Source organism: Zootoca vivipara, chromosome 9, assembly GCF_965207765.1.
Source record: "Zootoca vivipara chromosome 9, rZooViv2.hap1.1, whole genome shotgun sequence".
Classification (NCBI taxonomy): domain Eukaryota; kingdom Metazoa; phylum Chordata; class Lepidosauria; order Squamata; family Lacertidae; genus Zootoca; species Zootoca vivipara.
The window spans coordinates 28,508,500-28,527,197 of NC_142592.1; the positions used below are offsets into that span (position 1 = coordinate 28,508,500).

At 41.3% G+C, this 18,698-nt stretch overlaps 1 protein-coding gene across 1 annotated transcript; it reads right to left on the minus strand.

The window, feature by feature from the left end:
• Window positions 1–943: 943 nt before the first annotated feature.
• Window positions 944–18,247, minus strand: TSPAN8 (tetraspanin 8). Its single transcript, XM_035128525.3, has 8 exons — window positions 18,060–18,247; window positions 14,451–14,513; window positions 11,605–11,733; window positions 8,407–8,481; window positions 8,215–8,322; window positions 4,543–4,671; window positions 2,754–2,837; window positions 944–1,182 (listed from the first exon to the last, which is right to left on the minus strand). Exons 1-8 carry the CDS (start codon window positions 18,117–18,119, stop codon window positions 1,129–1,131), a joined length of 702 nt encoding a protein of 233 aa, XP_034984416.1. The 5' UTR covers window positions 18,120–18,247; the 3' UTR covers window positions 944–1,128.
• Between the last annotated feature and the right edge of the window lie 451 nt (window positions 18,248–18,698).

The window sequence follows — 18,698 nt, forward strand, 5'->3', positions numbered from 1 at the left end:
TGCAAGGGTGGCTGAGTTTTTGTCAATAGTATCTCTTAGAGTGGTGAATAGCACTATTTAGTGGAAAGAAATCCCAATGAAAATCCTCATTATTATATATTTTACATGGTTGTTTATTTGTATATAATTTAAATTATTATATATGGGTGTTTTATGTTTTACGATGGCCCACACCTGTAACGCCTAACAAAGGTTTGGCGAAGCAAGAAGTAAAAATTAGACTTGGCAAATATTTTATAGCATCATTCTTTCTTTTTCAAGAACCTTTAGGGGGAAAAATTAGTGAAGAGGAGGAAAAGGGATAGGAATGCTGGGCTTGAATTTGAGGGGGGCTGGAAATGGGATTTTTTTGGGAAACGTAACAGGGTTTGTTGAAAATAACAAAAAAAAATCTCATGTGAGCCCAAAATACGCACCCATCTATTCATTCTACACAATTCTAGCCTTGCATCCTTTCAAGCTGACCTCTGGTAGGCCAGAGAATTTGGCTGCATGGGGTATGACTTTAAAATACAGTCATTCCTATTGGAAAGATACTGAAGACTGAAATACCCTCACAGAAGATATTTGCTTCAGAAGATGCGCCAGTGAAATGCAGAGACAAAGGTGGGATGGCTCCTCTGGGCTGGGTAATTTTGCTTTCATCGCTGAATGGACTAACCTAGCATTTCCCGATGTTCTTGAACTACAGCTCCCATTATGTCTCAGCATTGGCCTTGTATTAAGAGTTCAACAACATTCAGAGGCACATAGCCCCCCCCCCCAGAATGAAAAAGTATTCCTTACTTATCAGAAGTCCAGAAAACAGTGTGCTGCGATAACACAATGTGTGTCAAGTCAAAATGCTTCGTTTTGTTGACAAGTGATCTTCAAATTAAAAGAAGGTGGCAAGAAGTATACACATAGGTATGTATTGCGTTACAAAGAAACCAGTGACAGATCATTAGTTTCTCTAATTTTAAACAGATTTTATTTCATAAGTCATGAGTGTTCATCCATTGGTGCTTCAGCTGTTATCATCACAGCTGCTTCTGGCATTTATTTGCGGGTGCCAAACCAAACATCCATCTCTCAATCTACAAAGGTTTCTCATTTGGCTGGTGGCATATTTCTGACACTTCCATGGTTTCATTTTCTCTGGATTTGGCAGTAAAGGCTCATTGAAAACACCAGACCAAGAACCTGGAAAAGAAAGATGTTTATGGTATTATTTGGCAGCTTCAGAATATCCCCCACATACAGGCAAATGCACAGCAAGAACATTTTGTTTGCAAATTTCTTGGATTTACATACAGATGAAATGTGCTATGCTGAAGCCCATTTCCAAAGTAATTTTTAGAAGTATGACGAGAATAGTGGGATTTTAATTAAACCCATATATGCCACACTATGGGAAACTTAAATATATCCTGAAAGATGGATTGCTTTAACGGGTGAAGACATTGCCTTCTATGGAATTTGTACTGCTGTTTTCTGCTGTAAAGTGGGGAGGGAATCAAATCTCATAGTAGCTAATAAAGGTTTTGTATACTACTACTCTCTCAGAGATAGAACCGCCCCAGAATGAAGCCCTTCGGTTCATCAGAAACGAATCACGACATTATTCTAATGACTTGTTTAATCGTGGCTTTGCCCTAGAGGAAAGCTCTCACACCGAGGCAGGGTGGGGGCACTTAATTTTAGCAAATCACCCCCTTACCTAAGACATCCCTTTGCACCATTCTCCATACCATTCCAGGGGGTCCCCTTATTTCTTATGAAAGCCATTCAGCAAATACGAATGTACAAAACAGACTTTTTACAAAACGAAACATACTATTTTCTTTAAGACACACACTTTCAGGTTCAGTGCGGATATGGATAAAAGGTCATCTCAGGATCAGTTTTAATTAGAAACCTGAAATTCTTTTCAAACCTGGCTAGTAAGAAAAAGGCTGCGTGTCTGACTCCTCTAGTAGCGAAGCAAATGGGCAGTTGTGTAGTTCCTCACCTCCCAGCCCGCATATTTCCCACATCATTAATTACCACACAATTATCACATGATTTGTCATCAGCTCAGTTTGTTAAAAGTTTGTTATTCCTTTTTATTAACAGCCATTTATATTATTACATTTCACGGCTCCTTCCAGCTTCAGATGAAATTTAGTAGCAGTGGTTTAAGTGACAATACAGTTGATTTGCAGCAGTGTTTGGATACTGACCAAGGGGGAGACAGCTATGGGCTCACAACATACACAGGACCACATCTGGGCTAAGGGTGGATACCGCTGGGCACCATGCATTGCAGAGTGGCCAGATTAAACTGCTCTGTGTGGCTCCATGAGACAGCAAGGTCACTCTTCCAAAAGAAGACCATCTGTTGTGGCTGCTGACGCTGGTGGAATTCACAGATCAAGGGCCACCAATTTGCGCCAGTCAGGAATGGCAAAAATACAAACTGATGCAGAAATGTGGTAAACAGTGTTTAAGGTGGGCAGGGAATACTAAGTGGGAGAAACTGAAATCAACATATTGGTTCCTCTCCAGTTGAGACAAACTCTTCTTTAGCTCCTTGTTCCCCAGAGGAGTCTTCTTCAGGTTAAAGGTTGGAAGTGGAGTCAGCATGCACCAGAATGCCTCTCCTCATTTTAAACCCACACACATTTACACAAATGCCGTCCTAGGGCTTCTTAGTCAGCCTAAGGTGGGACATTTCCCCTGAGCTCCTTGGAGAAAGAGTGAGATCGAAAGAGCAAGAATAGCTGTAGATATACCTCAATGAATGCCAGCCCAAATGCTATCCCCATAACGATGATCATGTTATTCTTGAAGAACTCCATTATTACTTCTTTGCAAGGCTGAAAGAGAAAAGAGACAAAAATTAATGCAAGTGAAATGTTCGCTAGTAATTCTAGGCTTCTAACATGAACATTTAATGGGAATGAACTAAACTAGTGGGATCTCCAATCTTGTGCCAAATATAAGCCATTTGGGGCTTGGCACCAAAAAGGCAAAACAGTGCACAACAAATATCTATTGTCTTAAAACATATATGCAAGTTTAATCTTAATTGAATGGTAAATATGCAAAACAAGCTACCCCTGTGCACATTCATCAGGCCTCATGGAGAAAGTGAACATAATCCTTCCAGGAAGAGGGAACTATATATACACAATTTCCAACAGGCCTTGAGGAATATGCATATCTCACGTGAATTTTCTGCATTCTCTGGCTATTATATGTACATAATCTCCAAACAGGTGTTGGGAATGCATATGTGTTGATGGAGGTGACTCAGCTAGGTTCCTCTTTCCTTCTCTTTGAAGCTGGCAGTGCCATGGGGAATGGGACCCAGAGAGGTCTGGTGCTCTTCTCTGTGAAACTAATGCTATCTTACCCTCCAATATCCCACTGATCAAAATCAGGGCACTTGTTTTTTGGTCCCAAACTCTCACGGGAGCCAGCTGATGTGCAGAAGAGTGTGAGACCACAAAAAGCATCTTTTGGTCCAGTGTTCTGGCATGACCCAGCTGACTCACGTCAGAGCACCGGACCAAAAAAAGGGACATTCCAGGATCCAATCAGAAGCCAGGATGGCTTCTGTAACTCTGTGATGTCCCACTCAAATCAGGATGGTTGAGGAGTATGGAACCAATATCTGTTCAAGTTAATGCAGTGAAACCTCCTATTAAGCCCATACAGACACACATATACGTTCATGTGTGTGTAAATAGACCATACATTACAGAAATGCCAGAAGTCTTCGGTGACCTTCATTCCAAGGAAAGTACCTGAGTTTATAACTGTGAGACTGGAGTTCTCAACATTCAGAAAATGGAGGTATTGGGAATTCCATCAAGGAAGAAATGCAGGATACAAGCAAAATGCAACAAACACATCACATTTGTTGAAAGCTGTCCATAGTGACAATGAATGTGAAGGCATGTGCAACTCAGAATTTTAAATAGCTTGTGGCATTTTCATTCTCAATTTTTTGCAGACTTTGTTCACCTTCTCAGCCTTCCATTAACGCATCAGGTTCTGGATAGCACGCTGTGCGCTACAGTACAGGGGAGATGCTACAGTATGTTTCTATTTAATTCTTGAATGCAGTACATGACTTGTTGTAATGCATAATACAATGATTAATAATGCAATGATTAATGATTAATCAATGATTAATTAATTAATGATTAATGATTAATAATGCAATGATTAGGAGGAGAATTCCAAATCCACATGCCAGAAGCAACCCATTCCATTAACCGCAAGGTAGACAGAACACAATGTGCAATGCGCATACATTTTGTGGTGGGGCCATTACTCTTCTTCAGATATGTCACATGGCCTCTAACTAGTTCAATAAATAGGACTGCAAGAAAGGCAACAGAAACATGAGTTTTCACATTTCGAGGTAAGAGGTGACAAGTGTTTGAGGCAAGTAATAGAGCAACCCTTTGCCAATACAGTATGTAATTTGCCATATCGCCCTGAAGATTCAAGCAGTCCAAACAACAATAACCCTCCAAGGAAAATTATGAAACATGTTTTCATTCTTCTTACCGTTGTATACTTATTTCCATTGCAAACTGATGTCCCTATGTCTTTAGTGTCACATTGACAGCCACTATATTTCTGCAATGGAATTTTCCCCCAGTCGCTCTCTCCCTTAAGCAAACCACAGCATTTGTTCTATAGGAGAGGACAAAATAAAGAGACAATGAGAGTTTCCAACTAGGATTAATGGCATGTGTCAAGATCTCAGAGAATGTTTTTTTTAAAAAGCAAACCATGTGACTAAACTTGCATACAGGGGGGGGACGAGAAACAGTACAAACAGTAATAATGGTACCAAGTTGAATGGCTGTTCTTCTTGCTGTTGCAGTTAAATGATACTCACCAAAAATCAAGGGAAGCAGGGGGGACTAAGTGCAACAAATAAACAGAAGTTCCGAGAAAAGCAACTTTCTCAGAATACTGACTATCCTTTTATAAGATACTGTATGTGTGATCCAGAGAAATCACATTTTTCTTTCAGTTATCAAAACTAAAGCAGATTTCTTTTAGAATTCTAGTGCCATTTTATCCAAATGTCCACTTTTCATGAGGAGAGAAAGGTTTTGACTTTGAATTTTATTTATAAAAATCAGCTGGTGCCACTCTTTACAAGAATCAAGGCTCACACAGCTGTTGAATTCAATTCAATGGGGCGTTTATGTAGGGATGGGTGAATCTGCCAGTTTAATCTTCTGCCATTTTCTAATTTATCCAGTCTTAAGCTCAGTTCATCACACGTTCAAACAAACTTTAAAAAAAAAGTCCTCATGAAAATTCATCAGCCTTTCAGTGCCACACAGCAAAGTTTGCGATAAAAGTTCTCAACTTAGGAAAACCCAAGAGTCCTGTCTTCCTCCCTGAGTTTTCCACCATTTCCCACCATTTGTGTATATCTGTGACGTGTATAATAATGCTTTAATCATGTTTGTTTTAATATGTTTTTGAGACCTGTCTGCTTTTTGTGTGTTTTTCGCTATAACCTGTATTTGGTTGGTCAATAAAATCTAATGCATGCAACTATACACATTTGCGAAACATTTCCCCCCTAACATTATGTACCTATATATGAATTTTCATGCACACTTTCCCACAGTATATGTAGCTTGTATACATTTTTTGGCTGTACCACTGTATGACAAAATCTGGAGAAGCGTGAATTTTGCAGGAAAGGTGTGCTTTCGTTTGGGTATTGTTTGTGTTCTAAACCATTGAGCCTAGGGCTTGCCGATCGGAAGGTTGGCGGTTCGAATCCCCATGATGGGGTGAGCTCCCATTGCTTGGTCCCTGCTCCTGCCCACCTAGCAGTTCAAAAGCACGTCAAAGTGCAAGTAGATAAATAGCTCCGGCGGGAAGGTAAACAGTGTTTCTGTGCGCTGCTCTGGTTCGCCAGAAGCAGCTTAGTCATGCTGGCCACATGACCACAGCTGTCTGCAGACAGATGCCGGCTCCCTCGGCCAATAGAGCGAGATGAGCGCCGCAACCCCAGAGTTGTACGCGACTGGACCTAACAGTCAGGGGTACCTTTACCTTTAAATTAGGCTGAAGCAAATTTCTCTCCCCAACTATATTTTTTTATTAACTATGGGTCGTATCTAGCAGAGTCCTCCACCTGTGCAACAGAACTTCCTCCCACTCTTTTCTCTGCATGCACCTCTCCAAAAACTGAACCATAGAATCATTTAATTGTATAGTTGAAAGTGACCCCGAGGGTAATCTAGTCCAACTCCCTGCAATGCGGGAATCTCAACTAGATTATACATGACAGGTGGCCATCCAACCTCTGCTTTAAAATCTGGAGGATTAGGGAAACTCCTGGAGTATTTGGGAGGGCACATGGGGAGAGAAGTGGAAAAGGAAATATCACTTTCCTAGATGCAGCCCTATTTCTAGGGAATGGCTGAAGGCAGCTCCTTATAATTTCATACACTGGCGACTGATTAAGAAGTAGAGGGCAACTAAGAGGTAATCATTTCTTTTCAACTCCAGCATAGCTACTGCTTTAGGAATAAAAACCCTTATTACTAGATTAGGATGGTTTATTTCCAACATTTCCATATTGGTTTGACATTGGCTTACTATCCTTCCTTGTTTTGAAGCCATTGACCATAGTTTCCTAGTTCAGATGAAATGGGAAACTAATGAACGGAAGGCTTCCAATTGATTTATTTGTTTGTGCAAATAGAAGAGAGATGGGGCTGTGTGCGCAGCCCAAAGTCTCGCTGATATCTTGGCTTATTAAACCGAGATATTATCATCCAAACATGGCCATTAGGAAAATACCATTAGGAAATACCAAATATCACTGCCATTTTCTTTGAAGTAGAATGGATACCAGCCAGCAGTGGAGGAAACAGTTTAACGAAACGAGGTTAAGAGTCTGCATTCTGTAACTCTACATTCTTCCGTTCTAGTCCCCCCCCCCTTTCATAGTTTTGTTCAGTTTTGAAGTTGGTTCCTTCAGCAGAAAGCAAAACTGAGATGTTTCAGGCACCACATAAACAAGAAGCGGAACAGTCATCCCGGCATAAGCTAAAGCAGATGCTTGCCATAAGTTCTTACAAACTGTGATAGTTTCAAAGCCTATGCTGCATTCATTGCTCTAATGTGACAAACCCAGGTCTCTCTTATGATAGGAACCTTGAAACACTTTGGCCACAAGGAGCAATGGGTGTCTCCTGGCCACCTGCCTGTTGAGCCAGCCACTCAGTAGAAGCCCCTTTTTTACCCACCTCCCAACTTGGATCTGGTCTTGGGTGAGAGTAAGAATGAGGCTTAGGTTTATTGAACATTTATCCTAATTCGTTTGCACAAAGTTTGTGAACAGGAGATAAAAGGTTGGCTGTTTATCAAGCATTCCTTCTAATTTGTTTCTGGGGAGGTTATATGCACAACAAGTGAGTATTACTTTACTCTTTCCACTGCCTTTCCCCCATCACTTTGATTACCGCAAAAAGTCTGATTAATTTACATATTTAGGAAGCAGGCTTCTTGTGCACCAAATCCACTTTAATGTTACAATCTGAATGTTCTGACACATGACTGATTCCCACCTACAAAATAGCCAGAGTCTGGAAGTGGTCTGACTTAATGCATGAAACTGGTCCAGGTTTCAGATCCAAGGCTTGTAACAAACATAGATTTAACCATTAAACAGCTTGGTTCCCCAAGAATTAAGGGTCTAGACCAGGCATCCCCAAACTTCAGCCCTCCAGATGTTTTGGACTACAATTCCCATCTTCCCCAACCACTGGTCCTTTTAGCTAGGGATCATGGGAGTTGTAGGCCAAAACATCTGGAGGGCCGCAGTTTGGGGTGCCTGGTCTAGACATATTTTGAGTCCAAGCACCAATGAGTAAGAATTTCAGCTTTTACCATTTTAAAAAAATGTTAATATCATGTTTGTTTTTATTTTATCTTTAAAGTTTAAATATATAACATCACAATTAATTAAAAATAGCATATGGCTGCATTAGATTTATCAGGTTGGTTTACTTGTATTCCGTAATAAGTTAATATGATTGTTGTCACAATAGACCAACCTTTTTCAATCTATTCACAAGGGTAGGGGTTGTGTTCTTTTTTCAGTTTCTTGCTATCACTATTCTTGTAACAGTTTTTATTTAAAAAAAACACATCCTCATTTGTATTTATCTCAAATAAATCAGTAATATCATTTACCGCTTGCTCAAATTTGTGGAAACTGGCCTGGAAGTCTTTATACTTCTCTGTAGTATCCTGCAACATTTGAACCTCCTCTGCTAAGGTATCGTTAACAACTTCATCGATCTAGAAAAAGGAACACAATATCAATCAGCATGTTTGATATACTTTCTTAGAAACAATTAAGCATGACTAAAAAAAATGTGGTACCTTAGATTTATACACTCCTCCCAAAATACCAGCTACGATTTGAAGAAGCAGGATTATTAGTAGTCCAATGAAAAACTGTTGGGGGGGGGGAGAGAAACAAAAAAGAAAACAATTAATTATCTAAAAGCAGGGTAAAGTAAAGGTAAAGGTAAAGGACCCCTGACAGTTAAGTTCAGTCACGAACAACTCTGGGGTTGCAGTGATCATCTCGCTTTACTGGCCGAGGGAGCCGACGTTTGTTCGCAGACAGTTTTTCCGGGTCATGTCAGGTTAAAGTAGATTTCTCTTAATCTGGCCATTGTATGACATATTTTGAAGTGAGATGCAAATGTAATTTTTTAAAATATATATATTTATTAGTTGCTTGTAGGCTCCATTTTACAGTTGGCTAAGCTATTCCAAATTTTGTCATTGTTTCTTTTGCAGTTCTCCTCTTCCTAGAATTATTATTAATAATATTTTAGTTTTTATGATGTTGGTATATTTGGTGATTGATCAATGCATTTATTGATTTGGTTCAAGCATACATATAGTTTACTGTTGTCAGTCATTTGTGTGGGGGTGTGAGGAAGTGAGAAACAAGCCTTTAACGTAAATAAAATGTTACGTACCTGTGTTTCTCCAAAAATAAGACACCGTCTTATATTTATTTTTCCTCAAAAAAAACCATACTATGGCTTATTTTCAGGGGATGTCTTATTTTTTTTATTAAGTATGGTACAGTTTAACCTACAAGGTTAAACTGCCTATCACTATGGCTTATTTTTGGGGTATGGCTTATATTCCTTGAATGCCTAAAAATCCTGCTATGGCTTATTTTATGGCTACGTCTTATTTTCGGAGAAACAGGGTAGATCTTGGTCTACCATTTTGAGTGTTATCATGATGCACCCTCCAGAATAAACACCACTGCTGATTCTGTACTTGTCACCAGACTTGCCCTACTATACCTGCACCTAGCACTGTTCATGTGTTCAAATGTGTAGAAATGAAGCATTAAGAGAAGACTGGCATTACTACATGTTGACTCCAGTCATCATTCATTTGCACATCACCTGCATAGGCTTCCATATGTGGAATCCATACTCTAGAAAAATGGAAGGTATGGCCTGACACCAATTGATGGATCGGTTGAGTTTACTTATATGTCGCTTTCCCCCATAATGAGCTGTGCCCAAAGCAGCTTACGAGAAACATTCAAAAACATCCAAATACAGAACAATGGAAAGACACATGAACAGAACACAGAACGTGTCAATAAATTCAGAAGTGTCAAAAAGAAAAAAGAAAAAAAGTCAAACAGAATAAATTAAGTATTGCAAAACAACAACAATAACAACAATCCATCTAGGCTTAAGTATGGTAATAATAATAATAATAATAATAATAATAATAATAATAATAATAATAATAATTTATTGATACCCCGCCCATCTGGCCGGGTTCCCCCAGCCACTCTGGGTGGCTTCCAACAAAATATTAAAATACAGAAATCCATCAAACATTAAAAGCTTCCCTAAACAGGGCTGCCTTGAGATGCCTTCTAAAGGTCTGGTAATTGTTATTCTCTTTGACCTCTGGTGGGAGGGCATTCCACAGGGTGGGTGCCACTACCGAGAAGGCCCTCTGCCTGGTTCCCTGTAACTTGGCTTCTCGTAGCGAGGGAATCACCAGAAGGCCCTCGCCGCTGGACCTCAGGGTCCGGGCAGAACGATGGGGGAGGAGACGCTCCTTCAGGTATACTGGACCGAGGCCGTTTAGGGCTTTAAAGGTCAGCACCAACACTGGTGCATAAATACTGAAGCAAAACAAAAGTTAACCAACCAAGTTTCTGGTACTGGTTTTACTGAACTCCAAGGATCTTGACTTGAATTTAGTTCAGAAGGGAGGGATAGATGACATGCAACTGGCTCCCATAGTTTTACTCCAGAGGAGGCTGACAACAGGCTGTGTGTGCTTTCAAGTTGTATATGCTCTGGCTGTGTCCAAACTGGGCCATTGAAAGTGTGGTAATCAGGAGGGGTGGAGTCATTGGGTGTGATCCCGATGCATCGCCTCTATGTAAACACTTCTAAACAGGGCTTCAGAAATGTAGAAACTTCCCAGCCTTTTATTGATGCAAGTGGTACTCTTTATACATTATCCCTAATGTAATGGCTTGTGAATTGTGCATGCTAAACTATATATTTTTATTGTATTGTGTATATTTGTTGTTTTAGATTGTACGTCTCTTGGGGTATAATTTCATATTTTAATTGTATAGAGTCATGTGTGCTATATAAATAAATGGTGATAATTCAATTAATAACAATAACAATCCGAGTCAAATTCCTATACTGTATCCTTCTGTCTCGTGTTTCCTTCATAGTCCACAGCTTCAAAGAAGGGAATTCTTGCCTGCTGCTTTGGAACTTTTTAGAAACACTACATCATTTCATTGAAGATACAGTGGTACCTCAGTTTTCGAACATCTCCGTTGACGAACCTTTCGGAACTCAAATGCCAAAAACCCGGAAGGAAATGCTTCCGTTTTCGAACATGCCTCAGCAGCTGAACGGCTTTTGCTGAGGTAGCACTATATTTTTCTCAAATTTCACTGTAAATTTGCAGGGCGCCTGTCAGGGAAGGTTCTAGTAGTGAACATTCCCTGGCTACCGAACTGGAGAGGCACCAAGGCTCAGACAGCAGCCTAGAGCCATTACTGCAATCTGAGACAGACACTCAGGGGGAGGGGGAGGGAGAAGTGTCCAGCGGGGAGATGGCCCGCCCTTTCAAGTTCACACCTGAACTGAGACATTCCAGGGCATGTAAACGTAAAGGGAGGAAATTTGGAGTCCCACGGTTGTTATGCTGGGGGAGGAGCAGGCAAGGGGCATTGGGGGAATCTGCGTCAGACTGAGCAGACATGTGTTCTTGAAAGTGTAACTGCACTGTATATATCAGGCACAAATAAAAGTCTTAAAGACAGAATGGCTGTGGAACTCGTCTCTCAACAGTAGCCAGAAACGATCCGTGACAGCGCCCTTTGCACCTTGGTTTTCGAACATTTTGGAAGTCCAGAGCCGATTATGTTCAAAAATCCGAGGTTCCACTGTAGAATGCTCCAAATCACAGACAAGGAGACAAGAAGTGAGCACACCATTGTACACATTGGTGTGGAAAGGCTAGTGTTGAAGTTCCCATTCCTGAATCTCTTACCAGGAGGAGCATGCATTGGCTTTCCTTCATGGCACCACAGCAGCCCAGGAAACCCATCACCATGATGATAGCGCCCACGGCAATGAGGAGGTCAATCCCGGCAAACATGCCGCTACCTTTGTTGAATGACTGCGGAGACAGAAGCAAAAGACCTCAAATATTGTCAACAGAGAAAGGACATTCTTCTTCAAAAACAATGTGAAAGGGAGTCAACAACTCTTTCCTCTAGTCTGCTGTGGGTGGGATCAGTGGGAAAAGGCATTTGCATGAGAGCAATTTCATGAGTTGAGGCACTGCATATCTCTTACACCCAAATACCCAAAGGGCCCGCTGCAGTATTGTTGCAAATTAGGGCAGAGCAACTGTTACAATGCACTGTTTTGCGTTGCTCAGGTATGAGTGGAGAAGGGGCACAAGCAGCACAGGGGGGGTGGAAACACTTTGCATGGCCCTATCGGCTTCAAAGGCCTGTGCACATGGCATATCCCTCGATATGTACAGAGCCTATGAATGTACATGTGTGCAGGGCCGTCTTAAGCGTATCTGGCACCCTGGCGCCATGGTGCAAAGATCCCTCCGGCGCCCCCACCCCACCCCATTTCCTAGCGCAGCTGTCTGGCGGATGCAGCGCGCCGCCCCGCCCCCCCCCGGCGGCCCGGCACCCTGGCTCATTGTGCCACCTAGCCTTGCCTTAGAGCCAGCCCTGCATGTAGACTCTGCCTTTTGCTGACTCTCCCACTGCAAGAAGTGTGCCTGAATGCAAATGTGGGGCTTCTCTTGATCTGAAAGCTGCTGCAGTTAGTGAAGACTCCTGCAGCCCGATTGCTGACACGAGTGAGACCCTGTCAGCATACGGCACCACTGGCCAGAGGCCTGCACTGGTTGCCCATTTACTACCAGGTCACATTCAAATTATTACTATCAGTATAAAATAATAATAATAATAATAATAATAATAATAATAATAATAATAATACACACACACACACACCAACCATCTGGCTGGGTTTCCCCAGCCACTCTGGGCGGCTTCCAACAAAATATTAAAATACAATAGTCCTTCAGATATTAAAAGCTTCCCTAAACAGGGCTGCCTTGAGATGTCTTCTAAAAGTCTGGTAGTTGTCCTTAACAACTTGGGACCAGTTTACCTGCAAGGTCACCTTGCTCCATATATGCCCACTCGACCGCTTCAATTTGTGGAATGGGCACTGTTACAGAGACCACATAATACTCATTCTGCTTTTGTAAGAAATTAATTTTTTAGCGCAGCAGAGCCCACACATTGAAACTCCCTACCCATTGATATCACTGCATTCTTTCTGGCAGCTGCTAAAAACATTTTTGTTTAGACAACATGTGCCTGCCCAGATATTTTGATGTGTGTTTTAATTTATTTTTAGCTCATCATTGATTTTAATTATTTGGGAATGTTTTTTTTAAATAAAAGCCGCTTTCAATGACAATTTTATTGTTTTATTATTCTTTTTGGAAATAGCTTTGAGATTATTATTATTATTTTTACAATCAAAAAGCGTAGAAATGTTCTGATGTAGATAAATATAGGGATAACTGTGCAGATTTTGGGCACCTCCAAATATCCTTTTTTTTATTGCGCACGGTGATTTGTGCTCATGATGGTAGCAACTGTAGTTGCAACGCCACTTCCAGGATTGTCTCTCCAGTCCCTTCAGTTAGTGGAGGCACCCAAATAAAGGTTTCAGATGATGGTGTTGGAGGATGGGCAGGTTTTTAGAGGAGAAGATGACTGCGTTAGCCCTGCTCGTGGGACTGCAGCAACAGGACAGTCATAGCCCTGTTTAGGGAAGTTTTTAATGTTTGATGTTTTATCGTGTTTTTAATATTCTGTTGGGAGCTGCCCAGAGTGTCTGGAAAAACCCAGCCAGATGGGCGGGGTATCAATATTATTATTATTATTATTATTATTATTATTATTATTATTATTATTATTATTGGAGGACCTTCTCGGTGGTGGCGCCTGCCCTGTGGAATGCCCTCCCATGAGATGTCAAAGAGAAAAACAGCTACCAGATTTTTAGAAGACACCTGAAGGCAGCCCTGTTTGGGGAAGCTTTTAATGTTTAATGGATTGTTTTATTTCATTTTTCTGTTGGAAGCTGCCCAGAGTTGCTGGGGAGACCCAGCCAGATGGGCGGGGTATAAATTATTATTGTTGTTGTTGTTGTTGTTATTGGTTTAAAATGTACATGTAGCATCCATTCATATTATATTGTACATTCATCTACATTCCTTATATTATGTTTAAAGCGCAAATCAGGTACCGATATCTTGTCCCTGATCACATAAATAAAATGTCTTCAGCACACCTCTTTTTCTCTTCAAAAGAGCATTCAAATTAATTCGACTTGAGTGCATCTCTGGATTATTCAACATTTTAAACCTGCAATCCTATGTACAGTTATTTGAGAGTACATAGTGGTACTACTTACATCCCCACTCCCCCAAAAAATCAACTGAATGATGTTTTTCATTATATTTCTAAAAATGAGATATATTTTTGAGGCAGTGGGTAGCTGAGATAAGGCTCACACTTTCAGTGAAGGAAGTTTCTCTTCACAGGAGCCCAACACATGGGACCAAGCTTTCCTCTTTCTCAAATGTGTCTTGAATCAAAAAGAGGTCAAGACAAATTATGGATTTCTAAAATTATATTTCTAAAATTTAAAAAAGGATAATAATAAAAAAACCACCATTATTTCTTGGAAAACACAAGACTGGATGCCCAGACCATTTTGGAATCAACAATGCATGGAGAAATAATATAGAAAAATAAGGATAAATAATATGGTAAAAAACAAACTTACTTCTTGCGCATCTTTGTTCACACGCATGTAAATAGAGGCTCCCAGAATAGCACATCCACACATCTGTTTATGGAAAGACATTGATCAGCAGTGTAAACAGAATGTAAAACAATCATTTTGCAACAGATGCCTGCTTGCAAGTTTAGTACATACAATCACACAGAGTAGATATAATATCATATGTTCCAGCTCTCCAGTCTCTGTTTGCTGGGAACTGTCCCTGGCTGGTGTTTTGCTCCTCATTTTCCTTTAGAGGATGATTTGGTCAAAAATCTGACCACATGGACCATAAACACACAAAGAATCAAGTTTCCCAGGTATCAGCCCTCTCCCAGATGTCCAGTTAACATCTTCCTCTGGGCTTAGAGCGTATCAAAGGTGCAAACCTAATGGCCCCTCTCCCAACAGCAGTGTTACTTACTGTCACTTACCGTGATGGTCTGGTATGGGGCAGGACAGCAGAGAGGAGCAAAATTAGTGCTCCCATCAGTTTGCCCACAGTCCCAAATTTGTACCATCCCAGTAAGTGGCAGCAAGACCGCTGTTGGGTGGCCACTGCCACCCAACCGCATGGCCGCTCCACTGTGCCGCCCATCAGCACACCACTTCTCTTCCATCTCACGGTCACTCCCCACCAGTAACTGCTTATTCGCATACACCAGGTGGAGAAAAACCCTCAGCTACGTGTGGCGTGGGTTCAAGCACTGATCCTTGGTCTGAAGAGATACAGTGCTTCACGAGACATGCAAAATCTGAAACGTAACTGCGATCTACTCCGTATGTTAGCCCAGAAGGTGATAAGTAGATCAATTCAAAATGGCAACAGTATGTAGTGCTGAGGTGGGAGCCCCCAGTCCTCAACCTCGTGTTGTCCTTCAGCAGCAGTGAGGAACCTGAGTCTAAACGTGGCTCCATAGGTGTCTTTGTTTAGCCCTCAGGACTCCCCCTGAGGCCACAGTCCTATCCAGCCCTGTTCCATGTCGTCCTCAGGTGCTTTCATCTGGCTAGAATATGATTCTGAACTGTCCAATGCCTCTTGCCTGTCTGGTTAGTGTGTGTGTATATGTGTGGAAACCTCTGGCTTTTGTGTGGCTAGAATGCAGCCTAGAATACACAAGTACGAGTCATATTTGTTGCTCCACCCACTTTTACAGAGGGGCTGCACAAAATCTTGGGGCGTGCAGAGAGGAGAGAGAGAGAGCGCGCGCTTCTAGAGGTATCCTCATGCTTTGACAACTTAAAATATGCAGGCAGCTCAAGGGCAGATTTCCACAAGCTGGACTGGATCATTAACTGTGCTTAAGTGCAGACCAACTGGAAGCCCCAGTCTGTGCAGTTGTTTGAATGGCTGATCAATAGATACCTTTCATCAGGTTCTATTAAAATTCTCTACAGCTGAGAACACAGTGGCTGTTTCCTTATCACATAGTGGAAAGACTGTGGCTGTCTTTATTTAAAATAGAGTTCAAGAAGCATTAGAAGCATAAGGTGTGCATGGACTCTTGCTCTCTCTCTCTCTCTCTGTGTGTGTGTGTGTGTGTCTGTATTATTCCCTCTGAATAATTCAACGCTGGCTCGAGATTTTGGTGGGTCCTGGCCAAGTGATCTGTAGTAGGCCCCATACCTACCACACAGACAGGGGCCTAAATGCACAACTTGCCTAAGCCTCTGGTTCTTGTGGGCAACAGAAGCAAGAGGCTAATGCTGCAGGATGGTGGGATGGCATGTGTCTAGAAAAAGCATAAGTGACAAAGCTGAAGAGAAAGTGCAAGCTATATTCTCTTTTGCCCTAGTCAAGCTTTTCTTTTATTTACTGTTCATAGAAAAGCTAGGTGCTAGGGCTGGAACTTGGGACCTTTGGCATGCAAAGCCACTGAGCGACAGTTCTTCTCCACAACCGTAATTGGGGAAACAATGAGTGTGAAGAAAATATTAAAGGTAGAAGATAATAGATACAAGTTTCCACTGAAAGACAACGAGGAGGATGAACACGTGTGCACAGACGCCGCGCTGCGGGTTGCGAGTGTCCACTGTACGGTACTAGAAAACAGGTCTGTATGACAATAAGTAGGGGGTGCATCCTGTTTCACCCCACCCTGCCGCTGCCACATCCCTTGCCTAGGTTGTGTGGTGGCAATATGAAGCGGTGGGGCACCTGTGGGGGTGCTGCCTGAGGCGGCTGCTTCACCCTGCCTCATGGGTGGGCCGGCGCTGAGAATCAGTAGAGTTCATAGATTTAAAAGAATGAATTTTGGAAATGTTATAGATGGAAAGCCAACAGGCCATGACTAAAACAGAGATATAAGCAGAGAGAGAGAAGGATGAAGGGTTATGTGCCTTGAAAGTGAAGGCTTAGGCCAAAATAAAACAAAACATTATAGTTTCAATCGGAGGAGGAAGTTACATGATAAATGTTTTAGACATAGGAAGATCTCTAAATGATTTTTGTGACTGGGTATGCATTGCAATATGTCTTGCTAAGAATTTGGGAATGGGATTTACTCCCAAAGGTTCATACAAGTAACAGCTCTGACCTGAAGGGTTCCAGTTCACAAAGCCATCCAGGGATATCATGAGTAAATGCATTTGCATTCTCTGCATGAAATAACTTGAAAAGAATGAGGAAGTCATTGATTCTGAGGAAGATATATTATGGGTTTTTCCGGTAAACACCAATCAATAGACCATGGGCATGGCCAAGGGGGGCAGCTGCCCCCCCCATCAATAAAAATCAATAAAAATACTTAACCACCTGAGGTTCTTCCCTCCCCTAACATAAAGTCTCTGCCCCCCCCCAACATAAATCCTGGCTATGCCCATGCAATAAACATACAAAAGATTGCAGTTCCAACTCTGTGCCTTTCCATTCCCAAGCCATTATTGCAATTAGTCCTAATTTCAGAAATCTGAGCACTAATCAACTAGAAATATCAGGAGAGATAAAAGTTTCACGCTCCTTTGGGTTGGTGGCAGGTGGCTGACAACACACAGGTACCCAACAGGTGGTCGGTGTATTATTAGCAACATTAAAATAATGCCTTTCTTTCCCCAACACCCTTTTAATGTGCTGTCCAACCCACGTGCTATACCAAACTACTGAAATATAGGTCATTTTGGTCACATGAATTTAGGGGGGGCATTAAAAAGGCTTGGGTTCTGAGCTTGCTCTTGGAATTTCACCCTACTCCCCACCCAATTGTGTGTTTTTTTTAAAAGTTATGAATTGCCTTTCACATGTATCTCAAAGTGATTAATAAACATGATCTTTTTAAAACAACAACAACAACACTAAACTAAGTAATGAGTTGCCTTTCATATGAGTCTCAATGCCATCTACTAACATACAATAAAAAAAACATACAGTAATAGTTTTTAAAAGCACTGCCAAAGGATAGATTTAAAAACAATACAAAATGAACACCTTTACATCCGGATAGAAAAGCTTGTTGAAATGAAAGAGTCTTCAATGGTTTCCAGATAGCAAGCACCTGTTAAATATCAACAATAATGCTGTTCTACAAATACCTCGTTATTGTTTAACTGCTGTTTCAGTATCCCTTGAATTCGCTTTGTTTTGCATGACAATCATTTTGAGCAATTCAGACTTACCCAGAACAAAAAGTTGAAGATGAACATGGAGTATTTCATGCAGCTGCTGACACCAGCCATTTTTATTTTTTTAAGAAAAATTCAGCAAGATCAAGGGCGATCTTTGTATAGAAGTTGCACTTCTTAGAAGAGTTTCCCCCCGTTGAACTATTTCTTTGAGTAATCGGCTAGACCACTTCCTTACTTTCGAAAGCAGAAAAGGAAGTCCTGAGGAGAAAAGAAGTTCAATTAGTCAAGCCGTGCATATCGTGTAGCTAAATATTAACCAGGCAATTTTTAAAAGCACCAGTCAGAGCTATCTCTAACGCCCATGTGTTTGTTTTTCTGGTTTACAGCAGCAACATACATCCCAGCAGCTACGTATAGTCTTACTAGTCCAACACCTGAAAAGTAAATGTACTTATTGGAGCTTGGTGAAGGTGTTGGTGGGGAAATCGGAATGCAGAACTTTAAAGGGCTAGTGTGTTAAGACCAGTTTTGAAAAATTAAAAATTAAAAGAACATGTAACAGTTTTAAGATTTCCCCTTTCACCCTCCTTTCGGCATGGAAGCCATATAATCTATTAGCTCGGTCTTTTAGAAATGGGATACATGAAAGGCATCTATATGTAACAATATTCCAAGGGGAGAACTTGGAGG